This window comes from Palaemon carinicauda, chromosome 30, assembly GCF_036898095.1.
Source record: "Palaemon carinicauda isolate YSFRI2023 chromosome 30, ASM3689809v2, whole genome shotgun sequence".
NCBI lineage: Eukaryota > Metazoa > Arthropoda > Malacostraca > Decapoda > Palaemonidae > Palaemon > Palaemon carinicauda.
In genome coordinates, this window is record NC_090754.1 from 24,414,471 (window position 1) to 24,431,259 (window position 16,789).

Here is a 16,789-nt window from a genome sequence, read left to right on the forward strand (position 1 = left end):
TTCACTCCATGCTTTTTCTCTCTCTGTCAGCTAGTGCCGCCAGGTACTAACCCAGCCGGCAGCATGTCGGCTGGGTCGGTGCGGCCAGGTACTAGCCCTGCCAGCAACATGCCAGCTGAACTACAGTATATGAGCAACATGCCAGCTTGAACTACAGTATATGATTATACAGTAGCCGGTATATTTGCAGTATAGTATTTACTGCTGATAGAAAACTATTGTATTATATTATACCGTAGTTATTTTCCAACATATTTTTGTGTATCATTGCACAGTCTTTTGCTGAGACCAATCCTATATTGAAAGAATAGAATTCCTTCAATACTCTGATTAGAAATCAGTTAATAACTTACCGTACAATATTAAATAGTTTAGAAGGGTCAGTGGTTGTACACTTTTCTATCCCTTGAGGTTAGAACCCTTCTCTTTTGAGTTTTCCTTGGTCAGGAAACTATAGTCTTAATATTGGAAGGGGAGGTCACAGCAATTGACTGAGAGGGATACACAAGTATGTGTGTTTTCTAATTTCTAGTCCAGTCGGCAACATGCCGGCCGGACTGTGCCGCCAGGTGCTAGCCATGCTGGCAACACGCCGGCTGAACTACAGTATATGATTATACATTAGCCAGTATATTTGCAGTATAGTATATACTGTAAACAGAAAACTAAAGTAGTTAATTTCCAACATAACTTGTGTATCCTTGTACAGTCTTTTGCCGAGACCAATCCTATACTGAAAGAATAGAATTCCTTCAATACTCTGATTGGAAATCAGTTTATACTTACCCCACAATATTAAATAATTAGAAAGGTCAGTTGCAATGTACACTTTTTCTATCCCTAGAGGTTAGAGCCCTTCTCTTTTGAGTTGCCCTGATAAAGAAAACTCTATATCTTTAATATTGGGGGAGGTCACAGCAATTGGCTGAGAGGGATACACAAGTAAGTGTCTTTCCCTATTTCTTTCTATCTTACTATCCTAAGCTATAATGATTAAAATATGAATATTTGCATATGTTTATCATGTGAGATAAACAATCGCATACTCATTTTATTTTCCTTTCTTTACAGGAGGAACCCCAGATGAAATGCGATGCGATCTTCTGCAACCATAGGAGTAGGAACTTCTACGGTCACAAAGCGTGCAGGTCTCCTGCCCCCTGCACCATCATTACCGAATCCCTGCAATATTGGGACCCCCAATTCTGCAATATCTGCTAGACCTTGGTGACCGAAGGTTTCGACAACCCCAAGTCAACGGAGTCGAGGGATGCGGCACGTGAAAAGCTGCGCAAGTGGGTAAGAGGGTTCCAGAAGAACTCTCCGGGACCATACCTATCTAACGATAGGATGCTTAGTTTGTTGTTCCCGAAAGTGGGTAGTGAAATGGTTGTGCCCCAAGCACGACTCGGACCTCCCTGCGTTCAGATTGCCATCGAGACGGATGTCAGGCAGGCGTTGCAAAGTATGGACATCCACCAGTAGGTAAGGATGTCGGAAGGTTCTAGGGACACTGAAAAGGATCTATTAAAGGATCATCCCGAGGAGGAGTCTACTCTACCTCTGGAAGTAGATGATGATGTCGAGTCGGAGTTCTTTGCCGGCACCGGAGCCGTTACCCTCGACGTCTTCACCTTCTACCCCTCCATTGGACAACATGAGCCAGGCACTGGCCCATCTTACGGATTTAACGGAAAACATTCGCAAGGGAAGCGAAATTCGAGAGAGAGCTCCACTTATAGCCTCCCGAGGGTTATACAAGACACAGAGGTCAAGACCTCCCGACCTGCTCCAAAACCAATCCCTGGAGGTATGCAGAGTTTATGCCGATTTCGAACGGCAAACTCTACATCTCAGAGAAGATGGGAGCTGTCCCCTTAAACGACATCCAGTTGCGGCCAAGCTTTAACGCTTTCCTTGATTGCTTCATTCGACTGAAGCATGAACCAATGCCAAAAGAGGAGACGGAATCGAAGGAGGTCATGGTTTTCGACCACGATAAGGCACGAAGGAGAGACTTTCGGCCTCTTTATCCCTACAAAACTGCATAGAGATGTGTGCAGGCCAACGAAGTACCCCAGACATGATCATGGTCCTTATCATAATGAATATGGCCACCCTAGTAAAGGACCTGTATGCTTTCATGAGGCTAGGAGAGCCTGTAGAGAGTTTGTGTTCGCTGCTGCAACAGTGAAACATGAACCCAGGAAGCTGATATCTTCTAACATCTGAGGTAAAGACCTCTTCCCGAACGAAGTAGTCAAAGAGGTAATCGAGAAAGCCATCACGGAGAATAGGAACCTTCTCCAGAAGAAAGTCTTCCCCGGATGCGGGTCCCCAACCTGAAAGGAAGAAGAAGAAGTCAAGACTTTTCCCTCGGCCTGCTCAACAACATCCCACAGTTACTATGACCACGGTGCCCCAAGTGGTGGCCCAAACACAGACCACCTTCCTAGTGGTGCCTCAACAGCTGGTTGCCCAGTCACCAGCATTCAACCCCGGGTTTGAGAGGCAGACCACTACCTCTCGGTTGAAAGGTAAAGAATTCAGACGGGGCTCCTCTAGACATCTCTCAAGAGGTAAGGGAGGATGCGGTCGAGGAGGTAACCCCTACGATCAATCGAAGCAATGAGACGCTTCAGGTAGGAGGGGGGCTCCAACAATTTCAAGATCGTTGGACCTTTGATCCTTGGGCCCACGGCCTAATCAAGATTGGACTAGGATGGAAACGGAACAAGTCTCCACCATCATTTCCTCAATTCTTCCAACACTCCAACCCCGCATTAGAAGAATATACCCTATAGCTCTTGAGCATACAGGTTATAAGGAAAGGAAAGTCCATCAAATTCCAGGGAAGGCTGTTTTGTGTTCCCAAGAAGGACTCAGAAAAACTCAAGAGTCATTCTGAACTTGTCGCCACTCAACAAGTTCATAAAAAACAGCAAGTTCAGGATGTTAATCCTTCAACACATAAGGACCCTGTTACAAAAAGGGGCGTTCACAGTCTCGATAGACCTGACAGATGCCTATTGGCACCTTCTAGTCAGTCGGGGCGACTGACCTAGGATTCAAGTTACAGAAGATGAAGTATGTTCTAAGAGCCATACCCTTCGGACTGAACATAGTCCCAAGTATCTTCATGAAACTTGCAGACGCAATTGTGCTACAACTACGCCTAGAAGGTGTTCAGGTAGCAGCGTACTTGGACGACTGGCTGGTGCGGGCAGCATCCGAAACGGCTTGTCTGCAAGCATCCAAAGAAGTGATCCAGTTCCTGGAACATCTGGGATGCAAAATCAACTTCAAGAAGTCTAGACTCTCTCCAGCTCAAGGGTTTCAATGGTTGGAAAACCATTGGAACCTGAGGTCACATTGTCTCTCCATTCCCTCAGGGAAGAGGAGGGAGATTGCAGGGTCTGTCAAGAGACTACTGTAATCCGACAGGATTTCAAGACGCCAATAGGAAAGAGTACTGGGCTCTCTCCAGTTTGCAGCAGTAACAGACCCAATGCTAAGAGCACAGCTGAAAGATACGTCAGGAATCTGGAGAAGATACGCATCAAACGCTCGAAGAGATCTAAAAAGACTGATACCAGCCTTACTACGATCGCTTCTCAACCCATGGTCGAAGGCCAAGAGCCTAATGAGGACTGTACCCTTGCAACCACCTCTGCCGTCAATGACCATCCACATGGATGCCTCGACGGAAGAATGGGGAGTTCATTCCCATCAAAGGAAAGTCCAAGGGACTTGGTCATCTCTGTTCAAGGCCTTTCTCATCAACATTTTGGAAGCCATGGCAGTCCTCTTGACGTTGGGAAAACTCTCCCCTCACAGATCAGTCCACATCAGGCTAATCTTGGACAGCGAAGTGATAGCGAGATGTCTGAACCGACAAGGCTCGAGATCGTCCCATATCATCCATGTGATATTAGCCATCCTTTGTCTAGAGAGATGGCACCTATCAGCAGTTCACTTACAAAGGTTCTGCAATGTGACAGCGGATGCTCTATTCAGGCTCAAGCCGATTGAGTTAGAATGGTCCCCAGATGCAGACTCATTCTTTTCCATCTTGGAACAAGTCCTAGAACTGCAGATCGCCCTCTTCGCGATGAACGAAATCAAGAAACTACCGCGATGTGTAGCCCCATACAAGGACCCTCTAGAGGAGATAACGGACGCCATGTCCCTAGTTTGGAACGAATGGACCCGGAATTTCCTGTTCCTTCCATCCAATCTCCTGCTGAAAGTCCTCAACAAGCAGAGATCCTTCCAGGGAACGGCAGCTCTAATGGCCCAAGAGCAACTGGTTCCCTCTAGTGATGGAACTGAGGCTGAGGCTGAGGCTGGTCCTTGTACCGAACCCAGCACTATCTCAACGGGTTCAGAAGTCGACTGTCTTTGCTTCATCACAGAGAACCCAAAACCTTTATTTCATGATTTTCTCACCCTAGCGGTTAAGAAAAGATTTGGGATCTCAAAAGGCAGTATAGACTTTTAGAAGAAACAAGTCTAAGTCGACTAGAAGACAATATAAATCGTCTTGGAAAAAGTGGGTTGCTTTTGTTAAAGCAAAAGGACCGAAAGAAATTTCAATAGACTTCTGTCTGTCCTTCTTTATTTACCTTCATAAACAAGGTCTGGCAGCCAACACGATAACTACATGCAAGTCAGCCCTGACTAGACCTCTTCTATACGCCTTTCAAGTGGACCTGACGAACGAAATCTTTAACAAGATCCCAAAGGCATGCACTAGACTTTAGGCCTGCAGCTCCTCCGAAGCCCATTTCATGGTCTTTGGACAAGGTCCTACATTATGCTTCATCTGTGAACAATGAAGATTGTTCTCTCAAGGATCTAACCCAAAAGGTTATTTTCCTGTTCGCTATAGCCTCAGGGACTAGAGTTAGTGAAATAGTAGCTCTATCAAGAAATGAAGGCCACATTCAGTTCACAGAAGTGGGAGAACTGAATCTCTTTCCTGATCCAGCCTTTCTCGCCAAGAACGAGCTACCCACTAAGAGATGGGGTCCCTGGAGAATCTACCCTCTGAAGGAAGATGTTTCTCTTGTGTCCAGTAGTGTCTCTAAAGGTCTATCTTCATATAACTTCAGACTTCAGGGGAGAACAGCTCTTCGAAGGAAAACTTCAGGATCAAACTTATCCCTAAAACAACTGAGGGCGAAGCTCACCTACTTCATTCGCAAAGCAGATCCTGACAGTACACCCGCAGGTCATGATCCGAGAAAAATTGCTTCATCACAACTTTTTTCAGTACAGTATATGGACTTTGAGCGTCTTCGCTCATATACTGGATGGAAGTCATCCAGAGGGTTCTACAAACACTACGCAAAGCAAGTCCACGAACTGAAGCATTACGTGGTGGCAGCAGGTAGTGTAGTAAAACCTGTCGTCTAGTGCTGCGATACTTTTTAAGTGAGTGTCACCATGGTGACACTAAGACTGTTCAAAATCTCAGGTGTGGAATTATACAGATAACACTTGTGCTGTGTGTACATAGTATACAACATTCACAGAAATTATATTAGGAAAATTTATCAAAAATTTTCAAATTTTAGAGTGGCACTCATCATTTCTTCCCTTTGAGGGAGAAAAATATTTTCTGTATACGTTGTACGTATAATTCCCTTAACACGTTACACTCGTTACACTTGTTATTCCATTTGGTAATTTATTCGAAATACTGTAAATTTCTATTAGAGTGTAATTGTGTCTTATTTTGCCCTGCAATTAGCACATTAAATATGCCAGAGTTCTCTTACCTATTTATTTAAGTAAACCTCATATTATTGTATGCTTACAAACAATGGATATAGTTGACACTTAGTTGTTCCGACAACATATACAAACCGTGAGACCTTTTGTATATCTAGTGGATACTTATGTTTGTTCATACAATACAGTAGGGTCCCGAATTAAGCGTGTTCGAATTACACGATTCCCCTTTTCCGTGATCGCTATTTTTCAAAAATAAATTTTCTGTATCCGCGAGGCTGTTCAAAGTTCGCGAGTCAAGCACTACAAAATGTATCAAATCTATTGTCTTTTTAAGTATATTGGTAGCCCTAAATACGGTGATTTATAATAAATGTTACAAAACAATATTAACATAATTTCATAATGAATAGCCTATTTAAGGATAAAATTCCACATCAACAATGAAATCAACTGTTAACTGTGCGAGTCCAGCTGACAAAATGTAAACAGAAATGTGGTTACGTTCTCGGCAATCTTTATCTTTCTCCAACCTTACGATAATTGTAATGGTAGTGTTAATGATGGTATATTAAAGCATTATTTTTGTTTAGTACAGTATATTTAAAAGCCTTATTTTTCCCTCTGGGCGTTCAAGGTTTTCACGAGTAGACTGGGTTCGTTTATCGGCAGTGAATAGCCTAAACTTCGGTAACGAGTCGTCAATATTTTGTCATATTTTAAACAGTATACATTTGATTTGCAAACATTGGTTTTGTAGAGTAGACGGTAAAATAAAATCTAAGAGAGAGAGAGAGAGAGAGATTTGATGGCAGAAATCTCTCTCTCTCTCTCTCTCTCTCTCTCTCTCTCCCTCTCCCTCTCCGTAAGAAATAAAACCATAGTTCACATATGGCAACTTGAGTTTAAGACTGAAATTAATATGAATATTGTTAGTTGTGGCGATCAATTCCTCGCTTCAGGGGGTACACGAAACAAAAACACGACATTCAATTACAACAGCTGATTCTCTCTCTCTCTCTCTCTCTCTCTCTCTCTCTCTCTCTCTCTCTCTCTCGTTATACAATACTTACAAATAGATGAAGAAACCAAAATCGGTTTTCTTGAAGTGTCAATTAAATACAAAACGAAAAAATTATACCGTGTATACATCCATTTCAATCATAGCTTAAAATACGGTAACCGATTGCGTTCGCAAACCACTATTTTTTAGGAAACACCATTCTATTCCAGAAAATTTTTACTCTTTAAATGTCAATTGCGCTATAATAAAACATGTACTTATGTTGTTAAATTTCGGGTGTGTTTTAAAAATCGAGTATTGCTAACTTATTTTTGTTTTACTTTTGGCTGTGATCACATCAGCTGATGTCTAGCTTCCGCGCGAATACAATAACAAAGAATTGTTTACACCATTTCTTAACTTATTCAAACCATCTATACAGTTAATATTACATAAACACTAACAAAGAATTGTTTACACCATTTCTTAACTTATTCAAACCATCTATACAGTTAATATTACATAAACACCAATGTGTTATAACCTATCATATTTATTGTTTAGTACTTTAAAACCATCTCTCTCTCTCTCTCTCTCTCTCTCTCTCTCTCTCTCTCTCTCTCTCTCTCTCTCTCTCTCTCTCTCTCTCTCTCTCTCTCTCTCTCTCTCTCTCTCACGTTATAGCGGTAACCTAATTGTTCGGTGACTTTAAAAATAGGCCTAATACTTTCTTCTTTTACCTTTTTTGCATATGGATCCATAATTGAGGTGGGTACAAGTTGACTTATAACTGAAGTTAGGAAAAGTATTTTGGATATGGAAAGGACAATTATCTTTCGTAACAGTTTAGAATTATCGTAAGTTATCACTCTGTCATTAGCGGCAGTTTGCTATTGTGGATTAAACGCATAAGGAAAAAAAAATTTCCAGCTTTGCTACGAATTTAGGAATTTATATGGATACGGTAAGTAAAATATTTGTAATAACATAATGTTTACTAAAGGTTTGTAATATCATTAGTTATGACTTAGATCATGTGTGTTTAATGCATTCGTTTGTTTATTATGATCGAAGATGGAGCGTAAACAAATGGAAGTTTTCCGTTTCAGGCGGCATCATAAAGAAAAACATTTCATAAATGGCATTCATTTCATTTATTTGAAAGTTCTAATAAAAAATAATTAGAACATTGGTAATAACAAATTCAACATATAATCTATACTTGGTAAAATTGCTGTCAATTCAAAAACACAGATGTATAAATGCGTCTGTTTCTTCGTTGTGATCAGAGATAAACGTAAACAAAACATTGGTTGTCGTTTTCTATTGTGCTTTTTAGCGTGTTTAGGAAACGCATGATATAAAATCGCCTTTATTTTGATAATTCTGGATTTTCAATCATACAACAAGCTAGTCTATAGAGTGATGGTTTTGCTATTCACCAGTTGTATTATACAATAGATATGACAAACATTAAAATTTGTCTGTATTTTGGGTTGTGTTATAACAGGAAATATATGGTGTTTACACCTATCCTGGTTGTAATTTTAACCATTTTTCAAGTTATTAGAACTTTGAAGTATATTAAATGTTTTATTTATTTACAAGAACAATTTGATATTATAAAGAAATACAGTATAGTACAAAGAAAGTATTGGAAATGGGTAGTAAACACATTTGAATAGGCAAATTGCTGGTTGCCATGGCCGCAATGGAATTATTTCTGTTAGTTGTGTGTTTCGAAATTCGCGATTTTCCATTTACACGAGGTCATTAATCGACCAAATTCTCGCATAATTCGGGACCCTACTGTATATGCAAACCTTGAGACCCCTTTTCTACTGTCTAGTATGACTCTTCCCTGCAGGGGGGAGGAAGCACTAACATTGTCCATGATTAGTGGTAATGACTGATAACGGTAACGTCATTTGTCTCAATGGTCCGGATGACCCTAGAAAAATTGTCCCAAGGTTAAGGCACCTATGAAAATCCACAGATACAGTACTTTCTAGTAATACTCTGGTAAACTTCCATAAGGACAACATGGTTTGAGCCCAAAAAACGGATTTTGAGCGATGCGAAAAATCTATTTTTGGGTGAGATAGCCATGTCTCCTGATGGAGATGGACCTGCCCTCCTTTTCTATGGAAAAGGCCTTGGCAGGATCCCTCCCAAAATTACTATATCTGTAGCACCAAGCTCAATGCTACAAGGAATAAGCGCCATCTTGGATACAGCGCCATCTAGATACTCAATAGTAGTACGGGAAGAAGGGTAACCTTGATAACAGCTCCCCTTCTATTTTTGCCACTCTTCCCCCTCGAAACGAAAACGCTATTTGGGGTGAAGATTGCTATGTGTTGTATCAAGATATACGTCCCCTGATATTATGCGATATCCTTAAGAGAAATTTTAAGGATATTCGCGCCAGGAGTTAGAATTCTGGAGACCTAAAGGTTAATTCTCTTGGAATATCACTGAACCCAAATATCCCTTAGAAAGCTACCTATAGGAACCTTCCATCAGGACGACATGGCTTTCTCACCCAAAAATAGATAAAATCCGTTTTTTTTTTTTTTTTTTTTTGCTACATTCTATCCATTAGTAATCATATTTTGCCAACCAACAATTTCAAATTCTATTTCTCATGTTTTCAGTCAGCTGATTGCCCTAATTCAGGCGAGTGCACAGTAATAACACGTCCTACTAAGTTATTGTTTTTGCCTTACAAAGTGACATACATGTTCTTTATACACATGATCTAAGCCCCTAGACAGAGAAAAAGATGTACTACATGAACTTTCAATTTTGTAAAATGAGTGCATATTAACCTTTCTAATAGTATTATAACTTTCATGAATAAGTAAATGTGAATCTTTTCCATGGTGAAGATTTCCACTAATTTAGTAGTGTCAGTATATTTAGGAAGGCAGAAGGCTTTCCTTGCTTTATGACGATGGCAGTATAGCTGGGCCCATCGGTTAATTAATAGGAACCCACCCGGGGATGTCCTCGCTATGCAAGTGTAACAATCTAACGTATACAATAAAGATAGTTCCAATGTGTCATTTATGTTAAGTGTATGTGTGTGGTTGAGTAGTCCTGTGAAAGAGGTTACACTTAGCCAATGAAATAAAAGTAAAATGTTGATGCCAATGAGGTTTACAGTAGTAGTTGCTACTTCGGAAAATGAAGGAGTGGTAGAATATGTTAAAAGATAGGGTAAAAACTTTAACAGAATTAATAAATACTCTAGATTGTTATACAAATGAGAACAAGAAATGCAAACACCCACAGCATTACTGACACATGCGAATAAAGTTCAAACCACACAATTGTAAACATACATGCACAGAGAAGTGGGCCAACTCAAAATATAGTTCAAAAGTTACCGAAACTTCAAGCAAGAGTTTAGGACTTTCAACAAACTACGCCCTAGTGAAGGGTTTCAATCGAACAATTTTTTGCAAGACTTTGAGGTGGGAATATATGGGCAGTCAGAAAAAGAAAAAGTCATACAAGTTATTTGACTTTTGGTGGATGCTCTTGCACTGGAAGTGACAGGTTGGCCATCACATGGTCTTGAAAGTTAATAGTGAAATTCAGCAATAGCTAATGGAGAAATACTTCTCGCCTGATGCAAGAAAGGGTGATAAGAAAGAAAATTAATCAACCAAAAATTTGAGGGGGTGAGTCAGTTTAAAGTTTTGCAGTGTGGATTTACCAAGATAGATAATTTTGCGACTCAAGAGTTCAAGGATAAGCGTGGGCAGCAACCCCCCCAATATAGGGAGGAGAAGAACGGAATCAGCAAGTGAGGAGGAATTTCACCGGATGTTGGCATTGTAGGGGAGAGGGGAACCAACAAGTGGAGTGCTCCACCCAGGAATCTCCCCGCTGTTATGCCCGTCAAGCTTACAGCCACCTATCTTGAGATTGCCCGACAAAAAATTACGAAAGCTGGCAGCTTGTGGTATACAATTCCCTGCACAGTATCAGATCAGAGAAAGGGTAATGCAAGGAAGGCCAATGCTCCCCCCCTTGGCAGCAACAGCAGTCAACGAATCAGCAAGGAGTCCAGGCCCAATGGCGGAGCCAGGGTCAACTGGCCTGTTGGTAGAGGCACCTCCCTTGGTACTCCTGACCTCGTCCCCCTTGGCACTAAGGGAGACAACAGTGGGATACGACTGTGGTCTGACATATCGGGTCGAAATGCTGGCAATTCTTATTAATCGGCCATGCAAGTCGATCAGAGCCTTGATTGATACAGGTTCCAGCATTTACAGGTGATACACAGACAGACATTTAACTTTCAGGTGGGTTCTTTAACATTTACAAACAATTTCTTTACATTGCCTAACTTAGGTATAACTTGGTATCGATTGTAGTTTTGGACTAGACTTTATGTCCAACCAAATACCCATCTGTGGAAAACAAACTATGTAAAAGTGATGGTCGGAAAATAGTTTCTGCTGATAGGTCACAAAAAATTAAGTGCTTAAAAAGTGGATAGAAACAAGTGAGAGGGTGGTCTGCAGTACCAGAAAAGGGGGAAATTGTGGGCCACCCAGGTGTTAATCAGTATAACAGTATCCCAGTCTCGGCCTCTCCCAGAGGGAAGAAAGGTCGTTGTTAGACCACATGAAAAATTAGCTCACAAAGTGTTAGAAAGCTTGTCAGAAGTAAAGGGAGAAGTATGTGAATTGGAAGTGGGCAAAGTTACCAATGACAGAATCACAAGAGTTGTGACTCCAGCTCACACAAACACACACAACTTCATGTGCAAGCTTGAGAGCACAATGGCTGCCAGAATATCATTATGTAATTAGTAACATTGTTAATAGTTATTCCAATGTAATTGCATTTGGAGACAAGCCACTGGGGAGGATTGATCAATCTCCTTAAGATTTGAAAATGGGCAGACAAAGGCTATTAGGTCAAGGCCTTACATGGTACTCGCTAATTTCAGAGGAGTAAAAAGAGAAATTGGTAAATTAAGTAAACAAGGGATTACAGTACTGAGGAGAGCAAATCTCCCAACCCCCCCCCCCTTAACTTCTCTAATGGTAGAAGTGAAGTAAAAGGATGGCTTGATAAGATTGTGTTGATTATGGGATATTTAACACAATCCCAAAGGATAATGTGTTTCCACTGCCCTTGAATGGAAAGTTGCAAATAAATGTTCAGGATAGTAAATATTTTACAAATATTGACTAAGAATCTGGGTTCTATCAAATACCTATCCAAGAAAACAATAAAAGCAAAATAGCAATTCTAGCTAATAATCATTTATTTCTTTAATTTTCTTCCTTTTGCTTTGGTATCAAAAATTTTCCCAGTCACCTTTAGAGAGTAATGATGGCAGTGTTGCATCCCTTAATTGATCATATTGTTCTTGTTCATCTAAATGACATTATAATAATCAGAAAGATGGTGAAAGAATATAACCAAAATATTTATAAAATCTTCAAAGTACTGACTGCGCCATAATGGTATGAAAATTAACCTTGAGAAATGTCAGTTTTTCCATAAGCAGGTTAAAGTTTTGGTTCCCATAATAATCCCAGAAAGTATTTGACCTTATCCCTGTAAAGTAGAAGCTATTCAAGAGTTCCCCAAGGTGAATAATTCTAAAGAAGTATAAGTTTCTTGGACTCGCATATAACCATAAATTTATTATTTACTTCAGACAAATAGCAAGACAATTAGATGCTCTAAAGAAGCTAAAATTAATAAATTTGGATGCTACTTTAACTAGCGATGAGATACTCCCATATCCTTGATCTGATCATTCGTTTTTGGTGACAACAGATGCTATTGTCTCTTGGTTGTGTGATTTCACAAAATGATGAGGATAGAGAACGACCTGTTTGTTTTGCTTCTAGGGCATGGAAATGCATAAAGAATGATTACAGTACCTTCAATCAAGAGGTATTGGCTAATCTTTGGGTTCTGCAGAGGTATTGGCTCTTTTTATTAGGTCAACAGATTCAGTTGCAAACTGATCATCGGCCCTTACATGATTTATATTAAAAAAGGGAATTCAACTTTATAGAAGCTTGTTAGAATTCAATTAAAGTGGTTTTTACCACATAGCTATATCTTCATTTTTATCTTTACCATAAATAACTTGATTAAAAATCTCTTGCAGATTATTTACTTGAGAGGCCATGGATGAATGGCGCTCATCTGACTCAGACTCAGAAAGTTCAAGGAGTACTAAGGGTATTTTCCCAAAATTTAATACAAGAAATATACAATATAGAGAATCAGATACCAGATCCAATCTTTCTCTACAGGAGGGCTAACTGAGAGTGATGGCATTTCCTTGATACGTAGCTTGAATGTCCTTATTCTGAAAGAAGTCTGGTAACCATAGGTTTGAGTCTGCAAGAAATGCAAGACATTGTTGTTTAGTCTGTTCAAGTAATTCTCTTGGGCCATATGGCCTGAGATCACTGTGAGCAAACCTTTGCTACAATAGGCTTGAAAGGTGCACCCTTTCAAGTACCTTGGCTAGTCTGATGTGGTGCAACATCAAGTAAGAATAATACGCATGACATAGCAGTTAAAATCGTTTGTTCAACTCCATTCACTTGAGCTGTAGGGCTAAAGCCTGAAATCACCTGCAAGGAAGCCTTTGCTACAGTAGGCTTGAGAAGTACATTTTTTTAAGTACAGTAGTTTGTTTAGTCTGGTATGAAAGAACATCACCCAATACCGTGTAAGGATAAGAATACTTTATCACATAACCAAATTCTTAATTAAAAGAGGAGGCATAATCATCTCCCAAAGAGATACTATCCTCTTCCGTTCACCCAGGTAAAAATAACCACAATCTATACTGATATGAATAGAAGATATATGAAGGGAATAATTTGATTGATATACCTGAAGCTGAGAAAGACCTTGATGTGCCCATGGATGAATTCAGTGTGTTTGATCATTAAAAATCTCAGGAAATGGAAAGCCCCTGGATATGATGTAATAACCACCGAGATGATATTGGCTGAAAATGAAGTGACGCCAAGAATACTTACAAGATTATTTTGTAGAATGTGGCATGAAGAGGCAAAACCTGATGAATGAGAGATAGGAGCATTTGTGGAAATGGCAAAAAAGATCTGACATTGCAATGATTATTGAGACATCACACTTCCGTCAGTTGTCACGAAAATATAATGCCTATCCTAAAGAAACTAGAGAAAATGATTGATAAAAGCTGAGATGAACATGCAGTATTTAGAAAAAGTAGAAGTTGTTCTGACCAAATTTTCATTTTAAAACATGTCGTATAGCAGTGTGTTGAATATAAAAATCCACTTTTGATGGCATTTGTGGACTGAAAAAGTCTGTGATAGTGTGCATCGGCCAATTTTGTGGAGAGTTCTGTGTTATTATGGAGTTCCTCTTAAATATGTAAATTTGATTGTCTGTTCATGCGCATAGAAAGTGCAAAGTTAATGTTTCTGGAGTCCTTTCAAATTAATTTCCAATGGACAGCAGAGTACTCCAATGGAATGTGTTGTTACCTATGTTGTTTATCCTCCTCATGATTTTTGTAATACATAAAACAGTTGGGTATGGTGGAGAAGGACGGGTAATAAGAACTTAGCTGATCTAGGGTATGCTGATGACAATGTTCTTATTAGCAGAACACCACAGGATTTGTAATGCTTGCTTACCAGAATGCATGAAATATCACACGAGGTTGAGCTCAGGATAAATAGAGGAAAGACAGAGATGATAAAAACAATATACATTGGAAGATGAAATACTGAAGGGAGAAAGGATTTATGAGGTAGAATACTTTAAATATTTAGGAACTATGATCTCAAATACAGGGTCTTTAGAATTGAAGTTTAATGAAAGATTGGAAAAAGCAAATAAGACAATGGCTAATGAAAGATTGGAAAAAGCAAATAAGACAATGGCTAGGTTAAGTAAAATTTAGAAATCAAATCGCCTGAAATTACATAAAAACCAGGCTATAAATCAGTTCAGTGAGGTCAGTATTACAGTATGGACATGAATCGTGGTATGGCAATGGAACAATATCCAAAAGATTTTGTAAATTTGAGAACAAAGACCTCAGAAGAATATTGGGAGTTGAATGGCAGGATAGGATTAGAAATGAAACTATTATAGAGATTACTCAAATGCCATATGTGAATGAGATCATGGTGAGGAGTATATGGAGATGGTTTGGGCATGCTCTTTGCACTCCCCAAGACAGATTAGTTCACCAAACTTTCAACTGGGCTCCATAGGTGCTAGAAGAGTTGGAAGACCCAGACCTATATGGCTGAGGACTATGAAGCGTAAAGTAGGAGATGATAAGTGGAGAAGTAATGATTTAAAAGCTCAAGATACAGACAACTAGCGAAATCTAACAGAGGCCCTTTGCGTCAATAGGAGCATGAGAACAGATGCTTGTCTTGGCTGTTATCCAAAAGGGGATTGTTTCACTAATTAGAAATTAGCCTAATCAAAAGCTATCTCCAGTACAGATTCAAAGGGGGCATATGAGTATTGTATTCAAATAATTTAAAAATTTAGACATTATTTCTTACTCACTTGATCATCAATCATATTTTTTTCTCATTTTAAATTCTGTTTAGAATTATTAGTGGAAAAAAAATCATAGTTAATGGCCTACCTCTATGGGAGGGGGAGGCAAAGGCAACTAAAAAAAAAACAGGGGAAAGTTTTGAAAGAACATAAATTAACATAGAATACTCTTTGAAAGCAAAAACTAGGACAACTAGAAGCAATCTTCTTCCCATGCTTATTTATTTGTATCTTGCATCTACTCGAGTTGATACAGTAACTAAAATGTAGAGCCATAACACAGAGAGACTACCACACCTCCCATTATCCACACATTTTCTCCCTAAATGGGAGACAAGGGGATTGTGGATCATACTGAACACTGTACATATGAATGATGGGCATTTAACACACACATCTTTGAAGACTAAAGGCATGTCTGATAGCTAAAAAAAAAACAATAAAAGGTCACACTTCAGAGAACTGTAGCAAATGAATTCTAGGGAAGTTTGGTTGGAATAATAAATTCTTTAAAAATTAGATTATTATCTATTACTGAAAGTCATACCTCAACTTACATGGTCTTAGAACATTAAGGGAGCACTGTTGATCCAGCCATGCCAATGAAGAACGGCAGAGGTCCTCCAAGGAACTTGTGCCAACACTGTTATTGTAAGACTCCAAAAGTGGCTCCGTAATTAAGGAAAATATCCAAAACTTCCAGTTAGCTAATGTACGTTCCTTGACATAATTGTTAAACATTTCCTTCAACTTATTATGACTGGCATGAGTCATAGGTGCTCCAGTAGCAGGCAGTTGTGCCTGAGCATTGCTGTAAAAAGGAAGGCTATATTGAAAGAACAGTTTTAACAGGAATATATATATCCTTTATCAATCACAGACAAAACCCAGAACTGACCCAAAAAGAACATTCAAACATGATGAAAAATTGACAATGATTGAGAGAGAAGATTAGTGCTGTGAATGTGATAAATTAAAACAGTACTGTAATAATGTTCAGAAAATACACATATTTAATCTAAATCAATACAAGTTGAATATGAAATCCTAAATTTTAAAGAATATTATCTTTGAATTAATATAAGAGCATTAATAACATTTGTCCACCATAATAATAATTTTGAGTCACAATTTTCCCCTACAGGTATCTATCTATATAGCTGACTAAATTATCTGAGACAGTGCATCAAACAGCAGTCCACCATTAGTAGTCTAGAGTAACATGCACACACCTATGCACCACTACTCTTTCAATAAAAAATGGTTGCTTGAAGTGTGAGCAATGTAAAGCTTAGTTGTTAAAATAACCTTTATCACCTTATAATAATGAATATGAAACCTAATAGCTTTGGGTTTTGACTAATTGAAGATGATATAAAGAGAATAATACGATTGAGTTTGGAGAGGAAGCTGAAAGCTTCAACATATAAGGACCTTCCACATATTCTTATAAGCAACAATATAATTTTAGTGGGGATA

General features: G+C 39.1%; 1 protein-coding gene across 1 annotated transcript in view; it reads right to left on the reverse strand.

Annotated features, from left to right (window-relative positions):
* Mondo (MLX interacting protein mondo) overlaps positions 1–16,789 on the reverse strand; it is a 384,044-nt gene that overhangs the window by 7,514 nt on the left and 359,741 nt on the right. The window contains exon 14 of the mRNA XM_068353498.1: positions 15,868–16,121. Within this exon, the coding sequence (XP_068209599.1) occupies positions 15,868–16,121 (254 nt within the window). The remainder of the gene's footprint in view (positions 1–15,867; positions 16,122–16,789) is intronic.